Source organism: Lycium barbarum, chromosome 11 (genome assembly GCF_019175385.1).
Source record: "Lycium barbarum isolate Lr01 chromosome 11, ASM1917538v2, whole genome shotgun sequence".
Classification (NCBI taxonomy): Eukaryota; Viridiplantae; Streptophyta; class Magnoliopsida; order Solanales; family Solanaceae; genus Lycium; species Lycium barbarum.
The window spans coordinates 41,176,411-41,191,484 of record NC_083347.1 but is presented as its reverse complement, the minus strand read 5'-3'; the positions used below and the strand labels follow the sequence as shown (position 1 = coordinate 41,191,484).

At 37.2% G+C, this 15,074-nt stretch overlaps 1 protein-coding gene across 3 annotated transcripts; it reads left to right on the top strand.

Moving 5' to 3' along the window:
* The first annotated feature begins 1,575 nt into the window (after positions 1 to 1,575).
* Positions 1,576 to 13,931, top strand: LOC132617025 (uncharacterized). 3 transcript variants are annotated; one of them, XM_060331872.1, is made up of 8 exons: positions 1,593 to 1,742; positions 3,122 to 3,231; positions 3,798 to 5,834; positions 5,921 to 5,975; positions 6,265 to 6,413; positions 11,095 to 11,181; positions 11,803 to 11,931; positions 13,555 to 13,931. In XM_060331872.1, exons 2-8 carry the CDS (start codon positions 3,226 to 3,228, stop codon positions 13,651 to 13,653), a joined length of 2,562 nt encoding a protein of 853 aa, XP_060187855.1. In that variant the 5' UTR covers positions 1,593 to 1,742; positions 3,122 to 3,225; the 3' UTR covers positions 13,654 to 13,931. The 3 variants fall into 3 exon arrangements, 2 of the variants coding, with proteins under 2 accessions (XP_060187854.1, XP_060187855.1); XM_060331871.1 differs by lacking the exon at positions 3,122 to 3,231 and having other exon boundaries at positions 1,581 to 1,742; XR_009573530.1 differs by lacking the exons at positions 3,122 to 3,231; positions 13,555 to 13,931 and having other exon boundaries at positions 1,576 to 1,742; positions 11,067 to 11,181.
* Positions 13,932 to 15,074: the final 1,143 nt, after the last annotated feature.

The window sequence follows — 15,074 nt, the reverse complement described above, 5'->3', positions numbered from 1 at the left end:
ATTTAAGTTGAGTAGGACCAAAACAGAGTACTTGGAGTGCAGGTTCAGTGGTGTACCTTAGGAGGCTGATGTGGAAGTGAAGCTTGGTACCTGGGTCATTTAAAAGAAAGGAAGTTTCAAATATCTTGGGTCTATTTTACAAGAAAATGGGGATATTGACGATGATGTCACACATCGTATTGGTGCAGGATGGTTGAAATGGAGGCTCGCTTCCGGAGTGCTGTGTGATAAGAAAGTGCCACCAAAACTTAAGGGCAAGTTCTACAAAGTGGTAGTTAGACCGACTCTGTTGTACGGGGCAGAGTGTTGGCCAGTCAAGAACTCTCACGTGAAGAAGATGAAAGTCGCGGAAATGAGAATGCTGCGGTGGATGTGTGGGCACACTAGGAGAGATAGGATCAGGAATGAGGACATCGGGGACAATGTGGGAGTGGCATCGGTGGAAGACAAGATGCGGGAAGCGAGGTTGAGATGGTTTGGGCATGTAAAGAGGAGAGGCATAGATGCCCCAGTGCGGAGGTGTGAGAGGTTGGCTTTGGACGGTTTTAGGAGAGGTAGAGGAAGGCCAAAGAAATATTGGGGAGAGGTGATTAGGTAGGACTTGGCGTTGTTTCAAATTACCGAGGACATGACCTTAGATAGGAGGTTGTGGAGGGCTCTGATTAGGGTAGAAGGCTAGTAGGTAGTCTCGCTTTTCTGTCGCACTAGTAGGCGTAGCTTTGCTCTACTTTTTATTGCCCTATGTTTCCTGCTTTTATGTGTTGGGTCTTGTCTCTCCATGTTGTTTTATCATGACTTCTTTACCCTTGTTTTTTTTCTCATTTTCGCATTGCTTTGATTTGCTGTCAGTATCTGACTTTTCTCCTCTTGTTTTCTTGTTTTCTTTTGAGCCGAGGGTCTTTATGAAACAGCCTCCTTACCAAGGTGGGGGTAAGGTCTGCGTACATTTAACCCTCCCCAGACCCTACACTGTGGGATTCAACTGGGTATGTTGTTGTTGTTGTTGTTGTTGGGTAAGAAGCGAAATTAGTTTAGAAGGAGGCATGGATGGGTAAATATCTTACATTTTAAGGGATATTCATGATATGCCAACTTACTATGCTATGGGCTTGAAAATAGATTATTTTGTACATATTGTGTTTCAATAAGAGAGTTTTACATGCTTGTTTTTTCTTTTTCTTTTTTGTCTCTCAAGAGATTTTAAGGGACAGTTTAGTGTCAAAAGGTTATAATGATGCATTAGTGTTCCGAATTCAAATCTCAATAACTTTAGAAAAAATATTATTTAATTAAATTTTCTTAATTGACTCGTCAAAATACATGAAAAATAATAATAACGCCTCATCATAGTTGAGATAGAAAAAGTGAACAACTGATAGTTAAGGTGTGTTTTGCTAACTAGTTGGTAATAGTCAGGTAAAAACTCTCAACCTTGAAAGTTCAGATATGAAACTAAAAAAAAAAAAAATACTTAAGGTGTAATTTTGACCCTTAACTCAATATATTTTTTTCTTTTAAAACAAGACAGTAATTTAAGGGGAAAAAGACTCACACATAAAGGAAAACCAAAAAAGCAAAAGAAAAAGGCGTGTAATATAGAAGAGTTTGTTAGTTTATATTGAAAGAAAGCGGCGCGGCGAAGAGAGAAAGAGAGTATTTTTGCAGCAGCAGCCATGGGAGCTTTGGCTCCAGTTAGTCGTTGGATTCCTGAAGATGACCTCAACCTTAAAAACGCCATTGAGGTACTCACCCCAACCCCATTACTTTGTAATTCCCTTTTCTTCTTTTTATGCTTCTTTCCTTTTTTCTTTTCTCTCCATGAATTTATGCCTTGTATGTTTTGTTTCTTTTTTGGGTATGTAAGTAGAACTCAATGGATATAGATGATTTGTATAGTCTATATTAGGATTGAGGGGTTGTAGACTTGTAGTAGTACTACTTGTTTTATCGTTTGTTTCTCTGTTTCTGGAGTTTATTAATTCTTGAAAAGTTGTTCTTGGGTTTGCTTACTCACCAACCCTTATGTTCTTCTGTTCATGCCTCTTTATGACTTATAAGGAAAATAAAGGCACTTTACAACAACAACAAACCCGGTGTAATCCCACAAGTGGGGTCTGGGGAGGATAGGATGAAGGCCGATGTTACCCCTACCTTTGTGTGGGGGAGAAAGGCTGTTTCCGATAGAATCTCGGCTCAAAAGAAAAGTACGTGACACAGAAATGTAATAAAGATAAGACAGCGAAATAGCATGATACAAAACAAAGGAAAATAAAGGTGCTTTACAAGATAATATTAGGTGGTACCTTGTAGAACTGAGTTTTGGATCTTTAAAGAGAGCTCATTTTTTTTATTGGTTTTACTTCTCTTGCTAAGTTTATTGTGGTGATTATGCTTTGTAGTTTTGAATATCTGGAACCTTTTGTTTTCCTTGAAGTACTTGTGCTTCAAGATTCTTGTGTTTTATTTGAACTCAAGACTGAGATTAGTGACATTTGTGCTGGGATAACGCATGAAAATTTTATGCATTTTTGGGTGTGAAGAAATTAGATTACTGTAATCAATAGAACTGGCACTTGGCATGGCCCATTACTTGACAGTAAAAACTAAAGGATATAACTTACTAGTGTCTAGTGCTGCTTATAGGACCGTTTGGCATATTGTTAAGCTTTTTTTTCCCCTTTAATAAGTCAAAAGTTTCATTACTAAACACCAAGTCAGTGTCAAAAGTATGTAAAAGTTGCTAATATTACTCAGCCAAGTCATCGATAGTCATCTATCAAGTTTGTCAGCTATATATACGGTGTTCTCTCACCGTTTCAAAAGCATTAGAAGATCCTTTTTATCCATTGTTAAGCTGAATGGAAAATGTTACTTATATGGGTGTTACTGCAATGCTAGATATGTTACCTTCTCAGAGGATATCACCCTCCTTTTGGTTAACAGGGCCCTTGTAAAGTGCTAGCACTAACTTAGTGCTTGGTCCCATGATGAATAAGATCTTTACTTATCAAGAATCAAAAAGGAAAAAGAAAAAAAAGATATGCTGCTTGCTTATTGTCTTAGCTTAATGAATTATTGTAAACTTCCCTAACAGCAATGTAAACTGTTGCTCTGCTTACAGTTAAAGCTGATGTACGTTGGTAATTGGTGCACCTCTGGGTCTTGCTGAATCAAGAACTGTAAACAGTTGGGTGGGGAAGAACTGGGGTTTCCAGGGAACTATCTATGGAGGTACTTATATTAGAGTAATGAAGAAATTGACTTAGTCATTCGTGAGTTGGAAAATAGACGCATAATATGTTAGTGGACAAGGAAGAAAGGATTTCCAATCTCAAGCGTAGTGAATCATCTGGTGGACAAACCTCTGATTGCTTCTCAAATTGTATAAACTAAGAGACAGATGGTTCTAATTAAATTGCATCATGAAGCCCATACTAGAAGTGATTAGAAAGATAAAGTGAGCTTGCTGTTTTGTTGATTTATAAAGCATACTTGGAGTTTTACGACATGTCAGCTGAAAAAAATCCCTTTTAGAGATTAGCTTTGGTAATTGGAGGAAGTGGACAATGATATACGCCTAAAATAAGCACCCAATTTCTTAGTTATAAATGTGCCCCCAGTTTTTCCTTTCTTCTTTTCTCTATATCAATAATGTTTTTCCTCGAAGCGCAGTATAAATTTAAGTTGGTGGATCTACTTCCATCCTTGGACTATAATTGTAAAAAGAATGAGATAGCTGTGCTGTTTTACTTTTTATTGCCCTGGCTTTATAATATCATTTTCCCATCCTTCTCCAGGCTGGTGCTTCTTTGGAATCACTTGCAAAAGGTGCAGTTCAATTTTCCCAAAGATTTAGCGTTCAAGAATTGCAAGATCGATGGCATGCTCTCCTTTATGATACAGTTATTTCTGCTGAAGCATCAGCACTCATGATTGAATTAGATCACTCTGCATCGACACCAAAATGTAATAGGTTTGAGAATGCAAAGGAAAGTAAAAACTCTGTTCTGTTAAAGAGAAAAACTGAGAGCATCCGCTCATGTTATTATGCTATGCGTAAGAGGATCCGCAATGACCCATTTGACTCAATGGATATGGATATGAATTTTCTTGGTGGAGCTGGTAACAATGACGAACCTCAGTCTATGGATTGTGTATTTGTGGATTCGATAAGAGATACCTTTGGTAATCAACAATCAAATTTTGACGTAATACAAAATGGCATTTCTGAACATGGGCGTCATGATTCCATTTGTGCTAGTGATTGTGTAACTTCTTCTCCTGGTTTTTCGATTGGACTCCGCAATCACAACGGAGATGTTCCACTTAGCAGCTTTAATGTTACTGAGGACTTTCCTGATGCTCTTGAAGAAAGTGTTGCCCTTGCTGAGAATCAAAGCACTGTTGGGGAATTGGGTGAATTGAATGAATTGCCAGTTTGTGGTTTATTTGAAGCTGAGGATTTAGAACCTAATTTGCCTATGAGAGATCAATGTGACGACAATGTCATAAACTCTTCTGGATTTGAAAGCCAGGTGTTGAACTCATCAGTTCCAGATTGTGACTTGTCATTTCACGATCTTGGTTATTCACCTACTCCACCTGAAATGCCAGATTGGAGTACAATTGGAGATATTTCTGTTCCAGCTCTGCCTGATTTCGAGGAAGAGCATAATATACATAATACATTTGTAGTTCCTATTGATGACAATTCGAGTAAAATGGCTGCATCAGAATACGGTGTTGTAAATTCAAACTCCAACTTGAGACACCACATGTCATGTAATGAACTGAGAAATTCAGTACCTAGTACCGATGACTACTTAGCTGAGTTGTCAGAATCTTTATTCAATTTTACAGATGAGGAAGAGCTATTATTCATTGATCCTGATGGAATTGAAACGATTGATAAGTCTTATTTTGATGGCTTAAGCTCACTTCTCTTGGATTGTCCTGATGGTGTGGGTGACATGTCTGACATAGGTGTATCGGAGGCTTCAAATGCTCCAGATGAACGGCTTACTATTCTTGATGATGCGTGTCCGGGAGAATCTGGTGATAAGAGTGTGTACCATTACAATGATAAGCCTCAAGTGTCCAGTTCAGACTTTCAAATGCTATCCTCCGCATTAACTGTCAATCCAGCTTTTCCTGAAATGCGTGGTGGAGTTATTTGTTGCACATTAAACACTGAGGACCCAGAAGTTCCTAGCAATGATGATGTTTTTCTTCCTGTTCTAATGCCGTCAACATCATTTCCATCAATGACACATTGGAAATATGATGAGACTTATCATCCATTATCCTCGTCTGCCAAAGATTTCTCATATAATCAAAAAGCCTCGAGGAAAAAGGAACAAAATAGTCATTCAGAATACAGTAACTCTTATCAGATGAATGAACCCCCATCACAGGCAGAAAAGTTCAATCGTGATCACAAAGTTCAGCATGAGGTGCCCAATGACAATAACCAACATGTGGTGCGGAGGAATCTGCCGACTTCTGATTGTCCAAGACCAGTCATTTCAGGAAATTTAAGTGCAGTAAATGTCTGTCAAGGAGATTTTAAAGAAAATATCGCAAAGGATGAACAGGGTAAAACTCTCAGTCGGATTTACACTGAGGCCTCCATGTGCTTGGAGAAGAATGCAATTTGCACTAAGGAACATGACACTACTTCCATCCTTCAAAAGAATGAACCTATACTTGCTGAAACTGCCCTCATAAAAACAACAATCCCTGAAGCAAGTGCAAACAATACTCCTTCAGATTCAGAAGAGTTTCTTTATGAGAGTGATGAGGACATTCCCTACTTTTCTGATGTTGAAGCTGTGGTGAGATCTTCTTTTCTGGTATATGAACTTATACTACCTTCATAGGTATTTGTTGACTTTAACCGATTCCGTTCATCTTCCTACAGATCCTTGATATGGATTTGAGCCCTAATGGCCAGGATATGTGTTCTAGTAAGAGAGGTGGGTCCCAGTTTCATTATATTTATTGAATGTTTTACTTTTTACTTCAATGAATTTCAATGAGCAGCTGATGTAGTCTTTAATTATTTTGTTTCTACTGCACCATTTATTGTATTATGTTTGTAGTTGCCTTTCTACTCTCACTTTCTGAACTTTTTCTTTGGCAGATTTTTTTTAATCTTTTTGGTAGTTACTTTAGTAATAATTTTCAACCTCTGTTGGTTCATAGTCTCTTACTGTATGTCATCTGATTTCTTTTCTTTGGTTGGTCTTTTTATTTTATTTTCAGTCAAAGAGTATCAGCGTGAAGATTTTATTAGAACGATCATCAGGCTAGAGCAGGCTGATCATGCTTTTAAACAGAGAAAGATTGCTGCGCGTGGAGCATTTGCCGTTTTAATTAGCTGCCGCTCAAAGCATTTTATTAGAAAACCCGAGGTATGATAGACTTAACGCATTCGAAATCAATTATCGAATACCTTATTAGACTATTAGTAAATGCTTGGCTGTTGAAACCTTCTTGTCAATGTACACTATCAACATATATTCATGAATGTGTTTTAATAGACGGGAGAGTGAAGCGAGACATTTTATGTATTACAGGGGAGGTAGAGGCCCTGAGACGTGGGACATAGGTCCCATGAATTTTAATATTTCATATTTTTATAAATTGATAATATATTAAATATACAAAAAATAATTGTAACACATAACAACTGCACAATTCCCGAACCGCAAACATTACTCCCCGAGTCACTGCAAATAACAATAATTATACTTTTTAATATTGGTGGTTTGATATTCCAAGAAAAGGCTTTTTTGCTGTTTCATTTTATTATTCCAAGTTCCCCCATAGCTTTGTAGCCGTTGAATAAAGCAAACTAATTCAGTTTTGCCTACTTCCGCGTGTACTCTATGACGTTCCATCCATTTCACTTGCCTAAGCATAAGCATTATATTCTGAGTTCTCTCTTTCTTTCATCTCAACAATTTGAGATCACAATCCGAATGATTTTCCTCCTCTTCCGATTCACAACTCACCATCACAACCGATGTTCTCGGATGAAGTTGCAACATTGCTGTCCTTTGTTAAAGATCTCTTTTCTTTAGATTTTATCACTTCTGGATGCAAAAGACTAAATGAATAAAGATAAGTTGCAATTTGGGAGAAAATTATGTTTTGATTAATGAAAAAATGAACATGACTAGTGCAAAATTTCATGCAAGCTTTTGGGCATCCCCTTTGCCGATGCGGCTCAAGTGTGCATGTACGCACACTCGTGAGGTTAGAGCACACGCCTTCATGTGACATGCGCTAACCACAACTGCCTCGATTTTTGCTTACTCACCTCGGATAGTGTCTCCGTGCACGATTTATATCACCTTTATATATCCATTACTTCTATTATGCCCTATACTTGCTAAGCCGACATGGATTCCAACAGATTGTAGGTCTTTGGAGACAACTTCCGTCCTTGTGATTTTAGGTCTACCTCATCTCATCCCTTTTTAACACCTTCACTCACCATGGTTTCACAACTACCAACCTGTGCATCACATCTTTGAAAACTGTTAGAATATTATAGCATGTTTGGCCAAGCTTCTAAAATCAGTTTATTTCGAAAAGTGCTTTTAAAAAAGTACTTTTGGTGAGAAGCATTTTGTGTTTGACTGATCAAATTGAAAAACACTTTTGAACAACAATTAGTGTTTGGCCAAGCTTTTAAAAAGTGTATTTTTTTTCAAAAGTGCTTTTCAAAAAAGTACTTTTGGAGAAAAACTACTTTTTGGCTTCTGAAAAACAGCTTCTACTACTCCCTAAAAGCAATTATTTTCCCCTAAAAGCTTGGCCAAACACCTCACTTTTTTAAAATAAGCACTTTTGACCTCCCATAAGCTTGGCTAAACATGCTATTAATGTATATAGTGTCCCACATATAAAATAATTATTACGTACTGTGTAGAATATAACTATAAATAAAGCTTAGTGGATCAATGTAGATATGCATAAACAACAACAACAAAACCAGTGTAATCCCACAAGTTGGGGTCTGGGGAGGGTAGGGTGCAGACCTTACCCTTACCTTGAGAAAGTAAAAAGTTTGTTTTCGATAGATCCTCGGCTCAAAGAAAGCAGAAACAGGAGTAAAAACAATCATAAACAACAACAAGATAATACAACAACCAAGGCTCAAGAAACAACAGGTAGTAATAGAAATCTAAGAATACAAAAATACAAGAATAATACTAATACCCCGGGAATGGAAAAGAAATAAGCCCGACTACCTACTAACCTTCTATCCTAATTCTCTACCTCCACACACTCGGTGAACTGAAGTTGTGACATGTCTTGCCTAATCACCTCACCCCAATACGTCTTAGGTCTACCTCTATCCCTTCTCAAGCCCACTACGACCAACCATGCAGTTCTCCTTACCGGGGCATCTGCACATGTCCTCTTCACATGCTTGTACCATCTCAACCTCACTTTCCTCATCTTATCCATAGGGACCACTCCCACCTTGGCCCAAAAATCCTCATTCCTAATCTTATCTCTCTTGGCATGCCCACACATCCATCTCAGCATTCTCATCTCTACTACTCTCATCTTCTAGACATGGGAGTCCTTGACTGGCTAACACTCCGTTCCATATAACATAGTCGGTCTAACCACCACTCTGTAGAACTTATCTTTAAGTCTTGGCCGCACATTTTTATCACACAAAACACCGGATGTGAGCCTCCATTTCATCCACCCCGTCCCAATATGATGTGCGACATCCTTGTCAATCTCCCCATTATCTTGGATTACCGACCCAGATACTTGAAACTTCCTCTCTTGGGGATGACCTGAGTATAAAGCCTACATCTTAATAATATTTCCAATGTTTTCATTTGACTATGATAGTTTAAAAAGGTGTAATGGGGGTTAGTATTACGAGTGGATTATATACCTTTTCGAAGTGCAATCGACATACAAGGTTACTGTACTTCCCCTGAGCAACAAAATCAGGTGGTTACTCCATATAAACTTCATCGTCATGGTCATCGTGGGAGTAAAACATTCTTAATATCTAATAGATAAAGAGGCCAATTACGGACAACAACCATGGATAGAAAAGACGGACAAATGCTATTTTATCCACGGGAGAGAGTATCATTGCAAGCCTAACGCATACCCCTTGGCAACAAGGCGAGCCTTAAGTCGATCAACTTTACCGTTCGGACCAACTCTGACTTCATAAACCCAACGACAACCAACAACAGATTTACTTGAAGGAAGAGAATAAGCTCCCAATTACCACTCGTATGTAAAGCAGACATCTCGTCAATCATAGCCTATTCCCATCCTGGATGAGAAAGTGCTTCACTTGTACACTTAGGGACTAAGGACGAGAACAGAGGACAAAGATGATACAAAGGCATAACGGGGCGATGCAATTCTCACGTCTTGCTACTTAATTAAACGAATGCCCTCTTCTTCTATGTAAAATCTGATTCCTTAGTAAGTATTGTTATAGTACTCTCTTCCCCCTTGTGTCTGTGGGAGCATATGTTCTGTTCATAAATTAGTCCTTTGTGCTCTAAAATGTGTGTTTCTCGGTTATTCTCTGGTTCAAAAAGGGTATAGTTGCTTCTCACCAAATCTTCATCAGTATCATGTCAGTCGATGTCACATTTTTTGAATCTCGACCTTACTTTACATCTTCTGATAATCATGATATCTAAGGTCTTACCTAAACCGACCATTAAGGAATCTATGATTACTTATGCATATCCAACCACAGTACCACCACTCCCGACTTATCATCGTCATCCGCATCCAACATCAGACTCAGATGATTCACATCCTACATCGAACCCTGCACCTACTGCAAGCTTGTCTCCTCCTAGTCAACCGATTGCACTTCGAAAAGGTATACGATCCACTTGTAATACTAGCCCTGAATATATCTTTTTAACTTAAACTGCATGTTTTGTTGTTGAATCGTAATTTGATATAGTCTCTAAACTTGATTGATTTACTCTTGCTATGCACACACTTAATTACAATATACTAGCCCCCAATAGACCTTTTTAACTTAAACTGCATGTTTTGTTGTTGAATCGTAATTTGATGTAGTCTCTAAACTTGATTGATTTACTCTTGCTATGCATACACTTAATTACAATATTTTTCAATTCCCCTGTTCATAGTTATTATTTGTGTTTTATATTTATTTTTTCCCTACACAAGAAAGTAAATAAATGAATAGATAAATTTTTCTAGATATATATGTATTTTCTTTCTGCAATATTTTTTATTGTAACTTATTTACTCTTGCATTTTTTCAAAACTGTTTTGAAAAACGATTCCCTTTTTTCCTAAGCCGAGGGTCTGTTGGAAACAGCCTCTCTACCCCACAAAGGTAGGGGTAAGGCCTGTGTACACCCCATCCTCCCCAGACCCCACTTGTGGGACCTCACTGTGTATGTTGTTGTATGTATGTATTATGTTCACTTCATTTTGATGTTTTTCTTAAGCACATCTTTTAAAGATGTTTGCTCTTAAAGACCTTTTTAGGATTTAGCTTCTAGATATACTTTTCTTCCCGAGTCCCTCCCCCTCATCCCCCCAAATTAGAAAGAAAAAAAGGGGATAAAGAAGAGGTTAGGGAAAAATGCCCAACTGAAATGTGAAGATATGGCGGGGAATCAGCCTAATCAAAAAAACTTCAGAGAGCTACATTGTGCGTGGCTTCTGAATGATTGTCCTTAATGTAGGTATGTTCATTTTGCCAAGTAGACTTCCTCTTCTCTCTGCTTGATAACTATATGGAAACCGAACAAATGAGAGGAAATCAGGAAATAGTGAGCTATGTTTGCTGTTGCAAGATGTCCATACTCGAAGTATGGTTTACTCCTAGTTTAATGTTGCAATTTTTATTGCTATGTCAAAGGTTGAAGGCAAAAGCTGGAAATGCTGAATCAGTGACTCTCAAATATTTAAGAGTATTTATGATGTTGCCAAAAGTGTTAAATAGCTGTTACAGTCTAGCTTCCAATTTTTGTTTTTGCATTGCCTTCCGTTGAACTTCAAAGGTTTTACAGAAATTCAAACATGGATTTATGGGTTCAGGTGCTGCTGGGAAGAGCATCTGAAGATGTTAAAGTTGACATCGACTTGGGCAGAGAAGGTCGTAATAATAAAATTTCTAGGCGACAGGTACGTTCAGCTTGGACTCAGCTGTATTAATCAATGGTCCCTTTTAGTTATTCGTTAAGTTTTATATTTCTGAGTTGGTTTCATTTGCCTAGCATATAATGAAATAGTTGATCGAACAATCGACCTCGATTTTTTTTTGATTTTTTTTGTGAATTTGAAGTCCCTCAAGTATCAACATATTCTAATTTTAGTCCTTGTGATTTTTGGTGAAATGCATTTAACCTTCAATTAATTGATTAGTGCACTTTTGAATTTTGATCTCTCTGAATATGACGCTTCAGAAATTTTAATGAATTATAACCATTTAATTATCAATATTGTATGCTAAATTTTCATTGTTACTCCATATTTGAAGGTAATATAGTTCTAGTGATAGTGTAAAAGTCACATATCTCCCTATGTAGAGGGTCCGGAATACACATTTTAGTTAATTAAAGATTAAATATGCTTAGTCAAATATTTCAAGGAACAAAATCAAAATTTACCAATAACTGGAGGACCAAAAATGCAACTATCTCTATTTTTAAATCCTAGAAACAATTTGCACTCTTGTATGCCTGAAAATGTGATGTACAGTTATGTGTCCATGGACTGACGCAATTATATGAATTACTTGATTAGGCAATTATAAAGATGGACATGCATGGACTATTCCATTTGCGGAACGTTGGAAAATATCCAATTCATGTGAATGGCAAAGAAGTACTTCGGAAACAGAGTCTAACCCTGACTTCTGGTTCCTTCATTGAGGTATGCTTCTTATTTGACACAAAATTGCTTATTCTTACCTCATTGATGAGTTACCTATCTTATTAGCTTGTTCTTTAATTTAGCTTATCACATGAGTCATGAGTCTCATGACCTAGTTAATCGCTATATTTATCATTTTGTGGGAGACTCATTTCCAGTTTGGGACTAACAGGTGACGACTGAGTTACCTAAACTCAAGCCTAGATAATCATTCTTTTTTGATCAAGTATATCAAGCCTAGGTAATTATCCTATTTTTATCTAGTAATGTATATCAAGCCTAGGTAATCATCTGGTGGTTATTATTGAAACCGGGATGATCGCTTTAGAACCGTTTAGTCACCCTTATCCTTTTCTTGTTTCAAACAACTACGGTTCAGGCTTCTGTAATATTGAATTTATGGGCGGGCATCTGGAGCTGTTTGAGCTTTTGCTATTTCAAGTGAAAATTACTTCGTTGGAAAAGAAAACTTTCCAATCAATGAAAGTTTTATGTTGAATTTGTTGGCGTGGTTAGAGGCTAATTATGGTTCTGCCTTCTGATTTTGAACAATTTGCTGATGGTCTACCAGAAACACCTCTCTACCTCCCAAGGTAGGGGTAAGGTCTGTAAACACTCCACCCTCCCCAGACCCCACTTCGTGGGATTTCATTGGGTATGTTGTTGATTTTGAACAATCTGCTAAATCACCTGTCCCACTCAATTCATAGGCAAGTGCGTGCAAGTTGACTTTCATAATTCTATTTAGCATAAAATTAGTGCTGTAAGTCCATACCATAATAGAATAATCATTTGTGAATATAGACCTTACCTTTTCGGCAATGAACCACTCCAGGTTGAGTGACAGGCAGAATGGATGAAAATTTGGCATATCAGAATCTAATGCCAAGATTGTGTCTTGTATATATCTGGTCTATACAGAATGAATTTCTGATACTCCGTATTTAATATTTATATTGGTATGCACATTATGTAAACTTAATGCATATATTGGAGTGCAAATTATTCTTTATAACAAGATCATACTGTATGAGATTTGCTACATACATAGAGAGAAATGAAAAGGAGTCTCCTCTTCTTTTTAATGTGATAAGTAGAGAGAAATGCAAAGAAGTAAAGCTATTGTGTACGATACTGGAACATGTGGACAAACAACAATATCCCACTCAAATTTTCTAACGAGGCCTGTGATAATTCAGCCAATGCTTGCATAAAAACCTGTTGTTTGGCAAAACTAGAGAGGGATAACCTATTGGAAAGGACCTTCCACCTCCAACCATGAGGTTGGGGTTCGAGACTTCGAGTCACCACATGGGGAAGCGGGAAAAGCCATTGCTTGGTTTTGGGTTGGGGGGGGGGGGGGGGGGGGCAAGAAGAAAGCCCGTGGAAGTTAATGTTGAGCTTATTAACTGAACAAGCTGAAAACAGAAGTAGAAGCTTTTTTGACATGCAAGGGTCTTTTTTTGGTTGCTGGGTTGGGGTGTGTGGTGTGTGTGGGGGGGGGGGGGGGGGGTGACATTAAGAACAGTGTAGATTATTTTAGCAGAGATGTTTCTTGTTTTTTTACTCTGCAATGTCCATCAGGATATCTCTAATGTTTTGATCCGACCGCTGAAATTGCAGGTAAGAGAACTTACATTCACATTTGAGATTAATCAAAGTCAAGTAAAAAGGTATGTGGAGATCCTGAAGGACAGCCAAAGTCAGGATATCAAAGCTTGAACAGTTCTTGACGAGTCTTGAGGAAGTGCTGTCTTTTATAAATTGCACTTTCTGGATACTTTGTAATATATTTATTCCCCCTCTTTTCTCTCATTCTTTTTCCCAGTCCCACATCCACCCCCCCCCCCCCCCCCCCCCTTTTCTGTCTCTCTCCAGAATCGTTCTATTCATTGTATGGTAGTCTGAGAATTTTCAAGAGTTTCCAGCTTTCACAAGATAGAGTCATTGCAGCTTATATGAAGTAAGAAAGGGAATTAAGTGATGAATCGATTAAATTATGGGAGTTTTTATGGGTCGTCCTCTAGATTTGGCTGTATCTTTCAGCTTATAAAGGTGGGGGACGCTTCTTATATGACACGCGCGAGACATAAGACTCATGAATTTTTTAATTTTTACTATTTTATAGAGTAATTAATATAGTAGAATATATATTAAAAAAGATAAATTTTCGTAGAAATTTCAAGAAAATATAAATAAGTGGAAGTGTATATGGCACTGATTAATCTTAAAGTTCTACTAAGAATCAACAATTGACTCTTACTAATTAGAATGTTCATCCAAAAAATTAACTAGACGTTGGAAAAAATTGAGTTAAAATTTAACATCTTAACTTCAAAGAGCAAAACAAAACTTGAAAAAAAGAAGCAAAGAAGTTACATACAATCATAATAGAAGTTGTGATGACGGATGATGATACATTTTACTTTGTAGTTATCAAACTGATTAGTTTCCTCTTTACCCTGTAGAAGATGAAGAGAGAGAATAGAAATGAGAGGCTAAAAATAAAATAGATTGACTTTTAAGTATTAAATAACAAGCTGGTTTTTGTTATTAAATTAAAAATTTGTTTAATAATCTTAATTCTGATTTGGAGAGATTTTCTGCACTTGCGCCGCAAGATAAAAACTCACTTAATGCCTAGACGTACGCTTAGAACTAAGTCCCAAGATACTTTCGTCCCCTAGATTCCTCGGTGTATTTTTGATATGCTCGGCCTCGAGACTAGACCCATGATTCATCCCAAAAAAGCCTTCAACTTGTAGCTCAATTATTGTTAAGCTTAGTTTCAGTAGATGAATACTATCAGCTTGATAGCTCTGTTTTTTAATAAACCCAAGATAAAGACAGTTCAGAGTTGATAAATTACTGTTAATAGAACTACTAAAAAGTGCTTTTTCCATTCATTTGCACAAACGAACCACCTCTATTAAAGTTAGGGGTGTACATGAACCAGGTTGGTTCGGATTTTTTAAACACCAAACTAAATCAATTATTTTGGGTTTTTAAATTTATACACCAAACCAAACTAATAAAATTCGAGTTTTTCAACCTCGGTTTTTCTCGGATTATTCGATTTTCTAGGGTTTTTCGAGTTTTTTTCGAAATAGCCTTGATACAAAACATATAACTTTTATTTCAAA

Coding starts and splice junctions, on each gene's coding strand:
- LOC132617025 (XM_060331871.1), top strand. CDS start 1,674: ATGGGAGCTTTGGCTCCAGTTAGTCGTTGGATTCCTGAAGATGACCTC. Junction 6,414..11,094: donor ATTTTATTAGAAAACCCGAG/GTATGATAGACT, acceptor TTATGGGTTCAG/GTGCTGCTGGGAAGAGCATC. Junction 11,932..13,554: donor CTTCTGGTTCCTTCATTGAG/GTATGCTTCTTA, acceptor CTGAAATTGCAG/GTAAGAGAACTTACATTCAC.